The sequence below is a fragment of the Lontra canadensis genome, unplaced genomic scaffold, assembly GCF_010015895.1.
Source record: "Lontra canadensis isolate GAN:19392208 unplaced genomic scaffold, GSC_riverotter_1.0 scaffold110, whole genome shotgun sequence".
Classification (NCBI taxonomy): domain Eukaryota; kingdom Metazoa; phylum Chordata; class Mammalia; order Carnivora; family Mustelidae; genus Lontra; species Lontra canadensis.
This window is the reverse complement of record NW_022631104.1, coordinates 3,314,408-3,331,407: the sequence shown is the minus strand read 5'-3', so window position 1 is coordinate 3,331,407 and position 17,000 is coordinate 3,314,408. Positions and strand designations below refer to the sequence as shown.

The window sequence follows — 17,000 nt, the reverse complement described above, 5'->3', positions numbered from 1 at the left end:
TAATTATGAATGGCCTTTATTTATTGGCTGTTCTGAGTCAAGAGTAATGTTAGACATGCATGTCATATACGAATAACCCTGAGATGCTTGAGGCACAAGAAATATCCCGTTTCTTTCGTTTGCTTAATCAGATCAAATCCAGCTTCAAGCTCTCATTTTCCAAGGTCAGTACAAATTCCAGGGTCATTTGCCTGGGCTGCCTGCCCCCTGTTTGTGATCTCATAAGCCCAGGGGTTACAAAGTCTTCACGATGGGAAGAGGCTGTGTCTTCAATCCACTGTAGCTGCCACAACCCCGTCCCCGAACAGGTTGGCCAGGTGTGCACAGTCCATAGGGAGAGAGAGGGTTCCTTCGGAGACATTCTTATGCGCTGGTAAAGGTGACCCAGGAGACCACAGCCGTGGCCCTCAAGCGCCAAGTATAGTGCTCACCTGCCTTCGTCTGAGCTCTCAGCCACCCCCCGAGGCTGTGTCCCAGCCAGCCCCAATCTTTCTCATTCTTTGGGTCCCCATAACCCTGTGCTCTCACAGCCCTGGGGCATCCAGCCTCCCACCTCAGGTTGCCACTGTCCTCAGTAGCTACAAGCAGCAGCCTTATCCCCATTCCTTTGAGACAATCCAGCTCAGTTGTCTCAGTCCCAGAGCCAGGGGTCTCAAACTCAAGGAGTCAGGTACAGGGTGTCGATGAGCCAGACAAGGAGAGGGGCCCGCTATGAAGAACCGGGGTAGCTGTGCCCTGTCGATTGCCACATGTGCGAAGAATGCATGCCTGGTGTCAACAGACTTTCCAGGGATGCCAGAAACCCAAACTTTCATGCAAAATCTCCTGATTTGTACATGTCAGCAGCTGATTTGATTTTTTTTTTTTTTTCCAAGACACTCTACAAGCCCAAACAAAACACGTCTGCAAGCCAGATGCGGACCAAAGCCTGAACGCTTGTTCCGGCCGCCCAGACTTTCGAAAACATATTTTATGTGGGGCTGTCTCCTGGGGCTATTGGCAACTTCTCTATTTTTCTCTGAAACATAAAAGCTTAACTCCCTGTGCAAGGCAGGGCTCAGAAGACAAAGGCTTGGCTGCCCTTCTAGGGAGGGGCAGGGAGGAGATGATGGCTATCATAGTTTGAAGTCTGTGCTGTCCCTGGAGAGGCAGCTGGGGACAGAGGGAGGCAGAAGGAAGGAAGGAGGAAAGGAGAAAGTAGACATAACAATGTTTTAAAAACTCTGCCTGCATTAACTCATTAAATCTCCATGTAAGGTTGGGACGCTTGGGTAGCTCAGTGGGTTAAAGCCTCTGCCTTCGGCTCAGGGCATGATCTCAGGGTCCTGGGATCGAGGCCCGCATCAGGCTCTCTGCTCAGCAGGGAGCCTGCTCCTCCCCCCACTCTCTCTGCCTGCCTCTCTGCCTACTTGTGATCTCTCTCTGTCAAAAAAAAAAAAAAAAAATCTCCATGTAAGGTGGACACAGGTAGGTAGAAAGGCAGCTTGTGACCAGCTTTCGTGCCAGGTTTCATGATTTCCTTGCCAGGGGGGCGAGGGGTGGGGAAGGGTGGAGGGTGATGCACAGCCCAGCAGAGGGGCGGCGGGGAGAAACTTGAGCTGTGAGAGCGGCTCACTCTCAGCCTCGGGGAGACTCAGAAACAGACTTTGATGAGGTCCAAGGGGACCAAGTGAGCGGCAGGAGAAAGGTGGGGGATTTTCGAGAAGCAGGGGAGCCCTGGCCAACTTAGCCGAGCTCATGCCAGAACCCCAGAGGGGTCGGTCCCTGAGCACCAGTGCTTTGGCTGAACACGTTCTGCCTGCTGATTCTTTAAAACGTGTGATCTCTACCTATATCCTTCCAAAGGAGTGCGAGGCAATTATGATACAGGTTTCGTAAAACATAAAGCAAGAGCCCCAAAGAGGAGCAGAGAGGAGACGTCCCTGTCCCTGGAGATGAGCTGGTTTTTGAGGCTGGGCCCCCACTTTGTCAGTTTCCTGACAGCCCAACAAAAGAGGAACCCCTGAGGCGTGTGGTTGGTATTCTCTGACAACCAAAGGCACACTTGCTCATGAAGGAAGACAGACGCTTGGTGAGAGCCAGTCAGAAAGAGGAATTTATGGTGTGGGAAGTGTCTCTCATGCTTCCTGTTTTTAGTCTGGAGTCTCCGAGAAGCAGACCTCACGATGGGGTGGCCATGCAGGGCTTGAGGTGGGGACACAGCCCAGGGGCAGGCTGCGGAGAGGGCGCTGATGGGTGTCCAGCTCCAAGGGAAGGAGAAAGAGTTGAGGTGCTCGTGGAAATGCATTCGACCCAGTTGTGACCAAGAAAGGCTCAGCAGTGTGGTTGGGGAGCCCTGAGCCCAAGTCAGGTGCCTCAAGGGTGCAAGTCTTGGAGGAGGAGTGTCACAGTGGCTGGGAGTGTGGCCCCGCACCAGGTGATGGGCTGCAGGTGCCCAGCCCTGAGCGCCCTCTCCCACCCTGACCAGCTAACCTCTTCCTGCAGTGGGAGATGGGCCAGGGGCCTCCCCACCACTCCCATGCTTCCCGGATGTCAGTGGCTCATTCTTGTACCACACTCACGCTTTGACATGCCAACGGACCACAGCTGAAGAACAATCTCATGACACTGGTTCCAGTGGCAAAAGAGACTTCATTCAAGACAGTCACACCAGGGGACAGAGATAGGGCTCAACCCCAAATGACACAAAGACATCGGGGGAGTTACAAGCCCATGGATTGCAAGGGGGTGGGGCAGGTGGGAAATCAGTCCGAGGAGACGTGGGGCGTCTAGATTTGGCTAACAGTGTTCTGCTCAAGCTGGGACAGGCCAGCGGGATGGGGTGAGGGACAGAACCGGGGCCAGGGCTGGGGTCTGGAGGGGAAGTTGGCTTAGCAAAGCCTGAGTTCAGTTTGATGAGGGGACAGTCTGTCCTTTCCTGTCCCATCCTTGATCTGACATGAAATTGACTTGAAATTTAGGAACACATATTTTTTTGAACACAAAAAGATAAGTGCCTAATTATTCAGGTTTTAGGACCGCATGAGTGTCCCCTAACACAGCCCTGTGAGCCACCAGTGGAATACCCACAGTGCTTTGGGGAACGTGGGTTTTACAGAGAAGAGGGAGGTGCTGATGGAAAGGCTTATTGGAGAGCTGTGTGCTGGCTGCCTGCTCTAAGTTGATCACTTTGGGGCACCTCTTGGGGCTTAAAGAAGGGGTGAAAGATGGTCTCAGGGAGAGCAGACATGGGGGTGAGGGTGAGGCCGGGGTCGCTGAGCTCCAAAGCTCCTGGCCCAGTGCTACCCCCACCCACCCCTACTGCCCAGATGCGGAGCTGGACCTCCAGCGGAGCGTGCAAGCAGTTCTCCGGGAACTCAGCCCCCAGGCCCCAGCTCTGCAGAGCAACCAAGGTAAGAGCCAGCAGGCAGCCTCTGTCCCACTCCTTCTCAGCCACCTCCCCAGCTCCCCGTGCGAGCAAAATTCCTCTTGGCCCTCTGGACCTGCACGACCTCCAGACACGTGGCCCCAGGTGCTGAGCTCCAAACATCGCCAGCCCATAGGCCACGCGCGCACTCTGGCCCACTCATGTCCCACATCCCTGTCTTTCCACCCGGAGAATGCACTGTCCTTGACAGGCAGTGGAGCAGAAATCCTCCACATGTGACAAGCCCTCCCCACCGTGTCGCCAGAGCCAGGTGCCCTGCTGAGGGGTCAGATCTGTAGCCAGTCAGAGTCACAGTGTGGGGCTCCAAGGGCTCAGGGTCCTGCTCAGGGGGATCCCCTCAAGAGCCCCCATGCCCCGCCTGCGTGTGCTGGGGTCCTCTCTGTCCTGGCCAGGCATGTGGAGATGGTCCCTGCACAAGAAGGTCGAGAGAGATCCTGGGAAAAGTCCAGTGCTGGTCCGTATTCTGCTCAGAGAGCTGGAAAAGGTGGGTTCTCGGGTTTCAGGGAGGCAGGTGGGTGGTGGGGAGGAAGGAGAGAGAGGCCAAGCCAGCTGGGGCCTCAGTCCCATCAGTGCTGCATCCACCCTCCCCCCAACTCTGGTCCTTTGTGGACCTCCTGCGTGATTTTCAGCAGCTCTGTCTCCCTCCTCTACTTCTCGAAGGAATATTTTCTTTACGCTGACTCCCACGGTTTCATGTGACTTAGCGTATTTCAGAAAGAAGCTCTGTGCCATGGCCACACATGGAAAACCCCCACTTGTGGGAACAGAAAATGTGGATAAACATAAATGCATACCTATTAAAAATGTTTCAAAATTGTTCTTGTAGGGGCGCCTGGGTGGCTCAGTGGGTTAAAGCCTCTGCCTTCAGCTCAGGTCATGATATCAGGGTCCTGGGATCGAGCCCCGCATCGGGCTCTCTGCTCCGCGGGGAGCCTGCTTTCTCCTCTCTCTCTGCCTGCCTCCCTGCCTACTTGTGATCTCTCTCCATCAAATAAATAAATAAAATCTTTTTTTAAAAAAAGTTGTTCTCGTACCTCCCCAAAATGATCCCCTCCTCCACGCTCTGTGTCGTATCCATTTGGGAGATGCTGCTCTCAGGGCATCTCCACGTCGGGGGGGCTGGCCTACTGCTCGGCACCAGCTCCTGCCCCGAGTGGATGCCCCCCACACCCCCAGGCTCTCCCAGCCCGCTCCACCCCCATGCTCCCTCCCCACCCCACCCCTTCCTTGCTGGGGCAGACTGTGCCCTTTTCCCTCCCCTTGGCATGGTGGGATGCTTGCCTTCTACCCCATCTCCTGCCCACACCTACCCCCACCCAACCTGTGCCCTGCTAGGAGGTGGTGAGCCCACCTCAAGCCCCAGCCCAGTAAATGCCCCGCGGTCTCCTGTTTTCTAGGCAGAAAGCGAAGACCTCCGGCATGTCATCATTCCCTTGCTGCATACTCTGCTGTACGTGCTCACTAAGGTGAGCTAGAGCGGAGGGTCGGGGGCATCGTGGAACCCCAAGAACACCAGGGCCAGACACTGTCTTCTCCCTCAGAGGATGCCTGTCTCTGCGTGGGCGAGCCTAGAACTCTTGGACTGCCCGCCCTAAACTGGCTTCTCCACTCTAGCTGTGCCCTCGCCCTAATACACGGAGGGGTGTCCTGGGACGGAAGTGAGGGAAGTGGGGGAGGCGGTGTGTAGAATGCTCGAGAGCCTCGAATGTCAGAAGAAAGTCCTCGGGATTGCTTCTCTGTGCGCTGGGGGCCATCGCTGACCCTGCACAGAGGAGAGACAAGCCGTGGAGAAAACGTCTTGAGAATGGGAACCAGGAGCTGTGTATAGTCGCGGGGGGTGGGAGTGGGCAGCGAGGGGGATGAGGGGCGTGACGAGCGGTTCAGAGGCTGCTGGAATCCAGGAGCAGAATGGGGCTGGGCTCCAGCAGGGTAGGAGCCTGGGGGGGGGGGGGGGGAAGGGGAGCCCCCGGGCACTGCGCTGTGAGCATCGTGGCCGCGGGACAGCCAAGCCTGGAGCTCTGCAGGAATGAGGAAAAGGGTGCTGAGGGGGGTGGATTTGCTAGCAGAACAGGGGGAGATGGGTTCCCACCACAGTGAATTGGAGCAGGGTGTCAGGAGGTGTGTCATGGGCGCTGGGAGAAGACACTGGGGATGTACGTTTGGGAGAGAGGTGTGAGCCCAGCTCTGGCTGTCAGACCCGTCCTTCCTCCTTTCCATCCCACTCTCCCGCCCCATCCAGAGCCTTCTGACCTAGGGCTCCAGGCATCTGACTCCTCCCTCCTACCCAGGCCACCGGCATCACAGAAGAGCTCTACCGGAGAACCTACAACTTTTGCACGAAGTTGCTAACCCTGCCCGCCCCCTACTGCACCGTAGCCTTGGATTGTGCCATAAGGCTGAAAACAGAAACTGCTGTCCCAGGTAAGAGCTGTCCCGGGTAAGTGCTGTCCCAGGTTAGAGCTGTCCCAGGTAAAATCTGTCCCAGGTGAGAGCTCTCCCAGGTGAGAGCTGTCCCAGGTAAGTGGCAGGTAATAGCTGTCCCAGGTAAGTGGCAGGTAATAGCTGTCCCAGGTTAAAGCTGTCCCAGGTTAAAGCTGTCTCAAGAGCTTTCCCCAATAAGTGCTGTCCCAGGTAATAGCTATCCCAGGTAAGAGCTGTCTCGGGTAAGAGGTATCCCAGGTAAAATCCTCAGGTAAGAGCTGTCCCAGGTTAGAGCTGTCCCCAGTAAGTGCTGTCCCAGGGAAAACCCGTCTCAGGTAAGAGCTGTCCCAGGTAAGAGCTGTCCCAGGTAAAGTCTGTCTCAGGTAAAAGCTGTCCCAGGTAAAATCTGTCCCAGGTAAGAGCTGTCCCAGGTAAAATCTGTCCCAGGTAAAATCTGTCCCAGGTAAGAGCTGTCCCAGGTAAAGTCTGTCTCAGGTAAAAGCTGTCCCAGGTAAAGTCTGTCCCAGGTAAGAGCTGTCCCAGGTAAAGGTTACCTCAGGAGAGTGCTGCCCCAGTTCAGACCCAGCAGTAGCGTGTCATGGTCTTGCTTTCTGTCTGAGGTCCCTGGAGCTCTGAAGTCCCAGCACCTCCTGTGGAAGTGAGGAAGGAGGGCCAGGGACCAGGGGCTTGCTGGCTGAGGTGGTCTGCTTTGCAGGGACGCTGTACCAAAGGCTGGTCATTGCCGAGCAGAACCTGACGCATGAGCTGTACCCCTACCAGGAGAGGTGAGTGGCCCCAGGAAGGGTGCTACCTTCTGTCCCCTCTAGATGTTGGGACTCCATGACTGCTCACTGAGGGGGACCGGGCAGGGTGGGGATGAACCCCAGCAGAGCTTCCCGTCCATGCCATGTGTCCAGCTGTGGGGCGTATTGTCAAGGGTGGGCAGGGCCTGGCTTCTCTGGGGACTCCCCGGAAGCAGGGTAGGTCTTTCTTCTTGGGCTGGCTTCTGAGCCATCCTGCTCCCATGCAGAAGGTGACATGGACACTGAGCCACTCTGGAGTTCTGTTGTCCCACCCTGCCCTTAGCCATGATGCAGCATCAACCAGCCAGGCAGCCAGAGGCAGCCCTGGGGTATTTACAGCTCAGGCCACAAGCACACCGTGGAATCTGGGGCTCTGGTCTGTGTGTGCCCGGCCCTTTATACAAGATTGAGCAAATGTCTGCTTGTTGTGTTGGGAAGAGGGGCTGATGGAGTGGGGGTGCCTTGCCTCCTGCCCTGCAGGTGCCACTGCTGAACTAGCTGCGGAAGGGGCAGATTGGGGTGCAGGGAGCTAGAGGGACCCAGAGGAGCTGGCAGCCGGGAAGGGGAGCAGGTGCGGGGGGCTGGTTTTTTGGGTGTGATCAGGCAATGGGAGGAGATGGGGTGCACTCAGGGTCCAGAGCGCCTTTGGGCAGGAAGGATTTAGGGTCTGTCCTGGAGGGTGATGTCATCAGTGGGCTACGGAGCTAGGGGAGGGAGCAGGATTTCGGTTGAGGCTTACCTGGACATGAGACTAACCTAGCCCTCTCCCCCGCCACCACCCCAGCAGGGGGTAGCTGCTCCTACCTGCTCTGATCTGCCCCAGTCCCCACCACTCCCTATTGCCATCCCCCGACCTCGACTTTCAAACTCCAGGCTCCTGTGTTTGGAGAAACAAAACACCTGGGGGCTGCGAGGCTCTGACGGTGCCCATCCGGGGGCTCTCCTCCTGGGGTGGGGGGTCACCCTCACTAGCGCCCCCTGCCATCTCTGCCCTCAGAGTGTTCCTCTTCGTGGATCCGGAGCTGGTATCTCCCTCCGTGTGCAGCGCCCTGCTGCTGGAGATCGAGGCAGCGCAGGTGCAGCAGACCCCGGAGGCCTGCATGCGGCACGTGGTCTCCCACGCCCTGCAGGCGGCACTCGGGGACGCCTGCCACGCCAGCGCCCTGCAGAGCAAGCTGAAGGTAATCGCCCCGCCCCAGCCCTCCTGGGCTGCCGCCCACACCAGCACTCCCACTCACCCTCCCGCTTCTCCTGTTTTCATACCACCTTCCCCTCAGTCAAAAAGGGGGACACACTCACGGAGGAAGATCTTGGGTGGGGGGAATGCACGTAAGACAGAAGAGGAAACAAACATCCCGCAGGCCTGTCTGCCCAGACATACTAGCAGTGAACACTGTGGTCTGTGTCCTGAACCAGACTGGCAGCACTCATCATCCTAGCTGCCGTGGAGTGAATGTCTGCTGTGTCCCAGGCACCGTGCTAAGCGCTTCACGTGTATCCCATCTTAACATTGTGAAATGGGCAGAATGATCCAAACCGGCACAGAGAGGTTACTGACCTGCCCGTGGTCACACAGATACAAATGGACTGAGTCAGGATTTGAACCCAGATCTCTGTGACATCAGACCTACGTTCTGCCGCTTCCCAGCCCTGCTCCCCCACCGCTCCTTTCTAACAAAAGGAGATCCCAAGCTCTGTATATGGTTTTTATATACCCCATGGGTGTGTGCGCTTACATAATACCGATATCCCCCATCCCACTGGAAATACGCCACATGGGAGTGTTTTCCCTTGAAAATATGCAGCCCTGATGGCTGCACCATATTCTCACCTCTGAGTGCGCTGTTAGTTATTTAACTCGCCCCCTGCTCCTGTCCGGGGCATTTTGTTCCTTTCTCACGCTCACCCGTCTGCATCCTAATTTCTCTGCCTGACTCAGCCTGGGCCACTGTGCACAGCCAAGGCTCCAATAGGTTAGAGATGCTCCGGCCACGGGCTGTAGCAGGTACAGGACATCTTTGAGGGGGACGGTGCCACCTGGGGCCGTGCGTCCCGCACTGTGGGGTCAGGGGAACAGGAACCAGGGAGGCTGCTTTGCAAAGGCAGGTGTCGGGGATTTCCGGAGCGATGTGCGGATGAGGCCAAGTAAGGGGCCTAGAGACACAGCTTTGGGGGCCAGATGTCACTGGATCAGCAGTGGGACTGGAGACCAGCCACATCTCCTCGGGGTCAGCTGTCTTTCTTGTCTTCAATCTCCTGAGCCCCAGAAGGAGTTTGCCCACAGCTGATTGCATAGGAATCGGAGTTGTCCTGAATTACTGTGAGGGACCAGACCTTTTTACTTCCTTCCACATCTGCTAGTTATTGGGAGTGGACTGTCCTCGGCAGCGGGGCGTGAGCGTGGAGGTGGCTTTCTTCAGCGGAGGCCGACTTTGGCAAGAGGTTCAGCTCACCGTGGACAGCTGTCATTGCTTCCAGCAGCAGGGCTCGGGTGTGTCTCAGTCCTGAAATTGGGGGATCTGGGTAGTCACGTGCATTTATCACATCACATGGTGTCAGAGCCATAGTCATTACAATGGCCCATAAGACCCTCTGAGCAAGTGCCCTCAATTATATCCTCTGGCTGTTTCCCTCAGTCCCCCCACCCCGCCCCGCCACTGAAGGAGCTCGTCTCCTGGCTTAGAGGATGTGGGGTTCTAACAAGGACACAGGCAGACCCACCTCCGTTCTGGGCTAGAGGTCTGCCAAGGAGGGTTGTGTCTTCCTGATTAAGGGAGAGCACGTCATTCTGACCAGCTGGACTCCAATAAATGTTTGCAGAACAAACAAATAATGCAATTAGAGGAACATATGAATCTGATTGGAAAAGCCCTCAGGGCCCGTTTCATCTTGGTGCTTAATTTATAAATACATTAAATATTTACTGAGCACTCATGACATGCCAGGCCGTGTTCCTTCTAGATGCTGGGATCCAGATAAAAATTCCTGTCCTTGGGGAGTTTATATTATAGTGTATCTCTTTCTTTTTCTGTGTGTGTGATAATAAGTAAAATGTACAGTATGATAAATAACAGCAAAAGGGGGAAATGTGCAAAGAAGGATGTGAAATTGGGAGGAGAGGCTGAAATTTTAGATCGTGTGATCACGGAAGGCTCCTTGTTAGGTGACTTTTGAGTCAACTCCTAAAGGAAGTGAAAGAGCGAGCCATGTGGATATCGGAGAGAACGTGCAAGCATTGGGAACAGCAAGTGCAAAGGCCCTGGGGTGTAAGCATGTCTGGTGCGTTTGAGGAACAATAAGGAGACCTGTGTAGCCAAAGCAGAGTGGAAGAGAGGGAGAGTATAGAAGATGGAATCAGAGAGCAAATGAGCTGGTAGGACAGATGCCGTGTATACTAAAGGAAGCAGGAAGCAACCATGCTTGAGAACTTGGAATGCACAGAGAGAGGCTTCCAAAACCTGGTTCCGTTAACTTCCATTAAGGAGAAGGGCTCAGCGTGGTGCTTTACCCCTAACTTCTTTAACACTAACTTCCCTCTTTTAAAGAGAGAAGGCAGCAGGGGTGCCTGGGTGGTGCAGTTGGTTAAGACCCAACTCTTGGTTTGGTTAACGTCTGATCCTTGGTTTTGGCTCAAGTCGCGAGCTCAGGGTTGTGAGATTAAACCCCACAATGCCCTAAAGTGAGCCCCTGGTGGGAGCCCCACGTCTGCTTACGGTTTTCACCCCCTCTCCCCGGTACTCATGCATGAACTCTCGCTCTAAAATAAATAATGAATCTTTTAGAAGGAGAGAGAAAGAAGGCAAGCTCTAAGCTCTAAAGCTCGGCAGGCCTCAGTACCTGGCTAGAATTTAATAATAGTGCCTTGTGATTGTTAATATTCATCTTAGTTATTACAAGATTCCCTGAGGCACTAGCCTTTTTATATAGATAGAGCAGCAACATAAATTGTCCCTCTGAAATCATTTTGAACCAAAAAGAGTGAGCTGATTGGAAGACAAATGGCAAGTAAATACCAGCACGGTAGGTCAAGATAGCGCAGGAATGACAGAAGTCCAGGGAATAATCAGCAACTGTTTTCTTGAGCAACTACTATGTGGTTGAAGATGTTCTAGGGGCCCCGGGTGCAGCTGTGACCAAAGGCCTGCCTGCCCGGAGTTTGCATCCAGGACGGCGATCCCTGCCCCTCTGGGGTCCAGACTGCAGGGAGCCTCGGTGTGAGGGACAGGAGGGACCCGCAGGTGTAAGCAGCTTCAGGCAACGTCAGAGTTGGGGTGGGTGGGTGGGTGCTGGGCGGGGACCCAGGCTCTGGCGACCCTCCCCGGCAGGCCTGCCCTCGCCGCGCCCTGGAGTGCTATTTCCACGCCGTGGTGGCCGCCGTGGAGCAGATGGCCAGCGAACCCAACCGGAGCCGGGAGGGACACCTGGAGAGGCTGGAGGAGATTTACTGCGGGCTGCTGGGGCCGGCGGCGGCCGCCAGGGGACGCTGCTGCGGTAAGCAGGCGGGGGCAGCGAGGGCCCGCAGGGGGGCGCCAGAGAGCAGCGCTGCACCTGCCACGCGGGGCTGACGCGGGTGGGAGCCTGGGGACTTGGAAGGTGGGGGCTGAGAAGGTGGGTGACTTGGTCACAGTGACAGCTAACCCTGCCGGGCACCTCCTGTACCCCAGCTGCTGTTCGAGGCACCTGGCATATATTTGAATATTGCATGGATTAATCCTCAGAGTAAACTTCTGAGATAGAAATTACTGTGCCCCTCGTTTTACAGACCAGAAGCCTGAGTTAGAAAGAGACTGAAGGATCTCGCCCAACATCACCCAGTTCCTAAGAATCAGACCCAGGCTGTGTTACAGAAACACAGCAGCGGGAAAGGCGTCCTGGCCTGGCTGTACTTCTGGCTTGGGGTTAGCAGGAAGGGACCCACCGTGGGAGGAGAGGTCCCAAAAGACACTGAGCTGGTCTGTGAAAGGTCCTAACGGTCGAGCCAGGAAGTTTGGAGGAAGCGGGGGGCCGCTCAACAGCCTCGGGCAGGGAGGGGACGGGTGTGCTCTTGGGCCCTGGGTGAGCTGATGGGACAGAGAGGAAGCCTGGGCTGGACCATGTGGGAGAGAGGGACTCTGCACCCCCTCTGGGCCTTACAGGAGCTGGAGCGGGGAGGGCAGAGGGGAATGCCACAGCCCTCCTCCTGCCTTCAGGTGACCCCCTGCAGGACCCACAGCCAAGAATCCCTCTGCCCAGCCCCCACATCTCCTTCCACCTGTGGACCGACGAAGAGCAGCTCTGTGAGTCCCGTGCCTCGCACCTGGCTGGCGGGGAGCTGGCTGGAAGGAGGGGTGTGTGTGTGCGTGTGTGTGTGTGTGTGCGCGCGCGCGCGCGTGAAACTGTCTTCACGGGTCTGTGTCCGTCTGTGACTGTGTGTACTGTGTCTCATTTCTGTATGTGTGTCCTCATTTTGTGTGTGTCCATGTGTGTGCTCCTTAGTGCCTGAGTTGTTCTGCATATGCAGAAGGACCCATTTTCTCCATGTCAGAATAGCTCAGTGCATCAGCCGCTGGCCTCCTGGGATTAGGAATTGCCTCATGCCATGCTGACCCCAACAATGAATGTCCCTAAGAAGGGACACAATGACAGTGACATGATGACAGTGACATGAAAGAAGTTACCATTCCCACAGCCGGAGGGGGGCCCTTCCAGAGAGACCCGCCTGCCTGACACTTCTGTCCACACTGGTGTTCCCATGCAGCTGTCCCCAGCCCTTCTCCAGCCAGGCAGGGGGTGGGGGCACAAGGGTGTGGATCATGGCGGGAAGTGCTGGGCTAGTGAACTGGGTCCAAGACCTGGCACTTCCTTTCATGTGCTGGGTCACGCTAGACTGACTCAGTTTTCTCATGGATAATAAAATGGAAGTAGATTAGAAAAGCCTAGAAGTCTTTCCTGGAGCAGGTCTGGTCTGTTCTCTATGTCCCAGGGGAAGCTACAGACCGGGGGAGGATGGGAGGAAGCCAGGGAGTGGATATGATAAAGAAGACTCCAGGGTCAGCTAAATGGGAGTTACTGAGTGAAGATGACTTCTTTACTGCAGGACTTCTCAGAGCCTTTAACATGTTTACTAATGGAACTCAACTACAGGTGGCAGGAATATTCAGGGTTCTCCGTCTTTGTTGGCCGCAGAACCTTTGTTCCTTCATGGGGCTTCTGTTGGGCTGAATGGTGTTTGAGAAACCTGGAACCACAGGCCTTCCTGGGGTGAGGCCCTGCCAGCCTCCCGTAACTTCTCTCCCCTGATGGTCCCCTTGTTCTCTGCATCCCAGGGAAGGAGCTGGTCCTCTTCCTGCGCCCGCAATCCCAGTTGCGCCTCAGTGCCGACTTGGAGGCCTTGGATCTGCAGGGCCTCTGGCCAGACCGGGAGCTGGCCCGGGCGTCCATGCTGTCCACTGACAGTGGCATCGAGCGGGACCTGCCCATGGGGGCTGATGAGCTGCCTGTCCCCGGCAGCCCTGAGATGGAGCGTGCCGGGCTGCAGCGCAAAGGAGGCATCAAGAAGCGGGTGTGGCCTGCCGACATCTTGATGCCTGCGTGCTGGGACGGGCCCCAGGGACTGCACCGCAGGACAGGCCTGCCCAGCGGAGATGGGGGGATGCTGCCGGGGGTCTCCCGGCTTCACACGGCCAGGGTGCTGGTCCTGGGGGATGACAGGATGCTGGGGCGCCTGGCCCAGGCCTACCACTGCCTCAGGTAGGGCCCTGTGGCGGGCGGCTGGTGGGGGGACAGCTGGGGACAGGGTGGGAGGGCCTGGCCAGGATGCAGCAGGGGCACGGTCAGACCCCGCCATCACCCAGCACCATGCTCACCAGCTCAGCTCTTTCCCGTGAGCTCCGTAATCCTTGCCACCGCCCCCCGCCCCTGAGACAGACTTTACTGTACGTATTCTATAGCTGAGAACACCGGCTCAGGGAGATTGGGGGCATCGCCACCCCCCCCCACCCCCAGACCGCCTAGAGTAACGATCAGAACTGGGATGTGGAATTGTCTGAAGCCGCAGCACCTGCCCTTACCCCTGTGCTCTGCTACCCCTTGCCAGGAAACGGGAGACCCAGAAGTTCTGCTTGACCCCCAGACTCAGCCTGCAGCTCTACTACATCCCCGTGCTGGCGCCTGAGGTGGCAAGGCAGGGCAGGGCGGGGCAGGGGAGTGGGGACGTGGGGGAGGACCAAGGGGCTGTCCGCAGTAGGGGTCTGGCTTAGGGGCCAAGCAACCACATCCCTGACTCCAGGGGCTAGGACCGTCCTTCCTTAGGATGCGGGGCCAGGAGAGCCCTTCCAGGGCAGGTCTGTGTCCCAGGACCCCCAGACCCGGGCCCTGGAGGCTGAATGTCCCCTCCTGGGGGCAGCCTGCCCATTGCTGAATTTTGTTTGGCTTTTCTAATGGAATTCATTGGAAGCGTCAGTTCAAACAGGGGCCACCTCTCTCTCTCTCTCTCTCTCTCTCTCTCTCTCTCTCACACACACACACACACACACACACACACGCAGGCACGCACACACCACACTTCCTGGGGTCACATAAAAGGAAATTTCAGGCGGTGGGAGCCCCCTGATTTATTGGGGGATGGGGGACAAGCTTACCCTTGCAGCTTTGCATTTCTGCTGTCCCACTCTGTTTGCTTTTCGGGGAGCATTAAATTCAAAGCAGTCCTTATCTCTCCACTTCCAAGGCTCATGGTCATTTTTCGATGTCCCTGGCAAGTGGCCCTCCTTCCTGGGTATCCCAGCTTCACTGGGAGAGTAAAACCCAATCGTCTTCACATGGCAGAGAAACAGAGAGAACCAAGAGGTTCAGTGATTGGCCAGTTTGCCTAGGGGACCCTCTGGCCGGGAAGAAAGTCCCAAGAGACTGGGCTGATGGGTCTGCCCCGTCCCCCTGTCCCCAGGAGCCGGTGACAAGCAGACATTCGGAGCTCCAAGAGCTGGCGGCGTTCCTGGGCCGCGCAGACCCATGGTACCAGAACACAGTCAACACACTCTGCCCGGCCATCCACAAGCTGGCAGAGATGGTAGGGGAGATGCAAGGGTAGGGGGGAGGTGGGAGGGGCCCATTTTCAGATACCACCCTTGGCTCTCAGCCTCAAGAGTCAGCCCCAGGGTCCCCCAGGGTGGGATGAGGCTGGAAGGGAGCACAAGAGAGGAGCCCTAAGCAGCTCATGCTGGAGCTCTTAGCAGGTACCTGCTTGGGGGTGGGGGGACACTGGGGAAAATATGAAGCAGAACATTCTCCCGTAAGTGTATAGGCGATTTGTTCCTTCTCTTCTGAGGTTCCTGGGACGGTCTCTGTGATTGTAAGAGCCCGTGCTTCCTGAGAGCTCCCACGGGCTTGACACTCAGCAGCCCTACCAAGTACAGGCACTCTTACGGGTGGGTGCTAACGTTGCCATGTCCCCATTGTACAGATCAAGCCGCCGGGGTGCAAAGAAATTAGGTAACTTTGTCCGAAGTGGCGAGATGAGAGGTAGAGTCCTGCTTGGAACCAGAGCATATCCTCATGACCACAAAACCAGGCTGTACCCCCAACCTTCCTGGGCAGGGCGGTAGGGAGGGAGCTCCCATCTTTTACTGACTTGAAAAGGCCTTCACCTATTAGGAGAATCTTTTTTATATCTTTCCAGTAAACTCTACCTCCATGTGGGGCTCAAACTCGCAACCCTGAGATTAAGTCTTTTAGTTCCACCGACTGAGCCAGCCGGGCAGGCACCACTCCTATTAAGAGACTTTTAGCCTTTTTGGGGTTACAGACATTTTTTTCCACTTTTGTTTACTTGCTTGTCAAGTTCGTCAGTAGCAGTTTTTTGACTTACAGAAGTTTAATATTTCTATGCAGTTACACACAGGACTTTTTATTCTTTGTGATACCGGAGTCCTGCTTCAAGAGGTCTTCTCCACAGACTGAATTATATCCAAGATTAAATTAATATTCACTCATCATTTCCCGGAACTTTTCAGGTCTCGGTTTTTCCATTTAAATAACCTGCCTGAGATCGATTTCAGGGCTGAGTGTGAGGCATGCAAATTGCTTTTTTCCAAATGCTCAGCCCGTTGTCCTAAAGCTATTTATTGCATGAGCCATCTTGCCCCATCAGTCTGAAATGCCAGTTTTATCATCTGCTAAGTTTTTACAGATGCTTGAGTTTATTCTGTGACACTTACTCTTTCTTGTCAATCCATTCATTTCCGGCCACGTTAGCATTTTTTAATTTAAGAGCTGGCAGGGCAAGCCTATCCCCTTACTCTTCTTCTTGGAAACCTTTCAGACTGTGTTTGTTTCTGTTTGTTTCCAGATAAATATTAGAAATGTGGTCAAGTTTGTTTTTTTTTTAATCCCCCCCTCAGGATTTCGATTGGAATTTGGAGGCGAGTCAGCCTCTTTTAGGGTGTTATGCACCTTGATTTTAGGTACCTGATTTCTGACTTGACAGTCTACTTGATTGGGGTGTTTTTCTTGTACCTTCTCATGGAGGTGTCGGGGGAGGCCTCCTCCCTGAGTTACCGCTTACCAAAAAATGTCTTTGTGTATGCACAGGAGACTGTTTAGCTGGGTATTGAAATACTTTTTCCTCAAAACTTGGAGGCTGTTAGAGGAGGAAGATCTTACTTGTGCTCTCTCTCTTTTTTTTTTTTTTTGAAGATTTTATGTATTTGACAGAGAGAGAGAGCACAAGTAGGCAGAGAGGCAGGCGGTAGGGAGGGGAAGCAGGCTCCCCACTGAGCAGAGATCCCAATGCGGGGCTCGATCCCAGGACCCTGAGATCATGACCTGAGCCAAAGGCGGAGGCTTTAACCCACTGAGCCACCCAGGTACCCCTTACTTACGCTCTTTCGTCAGTAGTTTTTATTTTCATGCTGGGACACACGTGGGACTTGGGCCCTCCCTCCTCTGCTTGCCCTCAGAATTAACGATTTGTATAGCCCCAGTGTTTCCTCCCAAAGCGGTTTCCATGTGAAGAGATTGGAAACGGTGTAGGTGAGGACAGCCTTGTTGGAGTACATTCTCTGTTCCTCCATGTGGCCTTTCTGAAGGGAGCAGTGTTTCTATAGACCAGACGGGAGAGTCTGGTCTATAGAGAGTTATAGGATCAGATGGGGGTTGGATGAGATAAACTCTAGCTGCTTTCCAATTCTGGTACTATGTAAGCATTCTGTTTATCTAAAAGGAAAAAAAAATCTGATGGTTCTGCTTTATAACCATAGGAGGAAGGTGTGTAGGACATGACACTAGTGTTTTTCTGATAGCCCACACATGTAAATTAATCTGTTGATATATGGAGATACCCCAAGAGTGAAGGAAACAGCAGATCCCCTCAA

The 17,000-nt window shown here is 55.1% G+C and overlaps 1 protein-coding gene across 3 annotated transcripts in view; it reads left to right on the top strand.

The window, feature by feature from the left end:
• Positions 1-17,000, top strand: part of PIK3R6 (phosphoinositide-3-kinase regulatory subunit 6) — a 51,669-nt gene that overhangs the window by 21,281 nt on the left and 13,388 nt on the right. For all 3 annotated transcript variants that reach the window (XM_032839827.1, XM_032839825.1, XM_032839826.1), the window contains exons 3-13: positions 3,309-3,392; positions 3,820-3,911; positions 4,825-4,893; positions 5,716-5,848; positions 6,564-6,633; positions 7,649-7,832; positions 10,977-11,142; positions 11,841-11,927; positions 12,957-13,380; positions 13,727-13,805; positions 14,576-14,698. In XM_032839827.1, the coding sequence (XP_032695718.1) occupies positions 3,309-3,392; positions 3,820-3,911; positions 4,825-4,893; positions 5,716-5,848; positions 6,564-6,633; positions 7,649-7,832; positions 10,977-11,142; positions 11,841-11,927; positions 12,957-13,380; positions 13,727-13,805; positions 14,576-14,698 (1,511 nt within the window). The remainder of the gene's footprint in view (positions 1-3,308; positions 3,393-3,819; positions 3,912-4,824; positions 4,894-5,715; positions 5,849-6,563; positions 6,634-7,648; positions 7,833-10,976; positions 11,143-11,840; positions 11,928-12,956; positions 13,381-13,726; positions 13,806-14,575; positions 14,699-17,000) is intronic.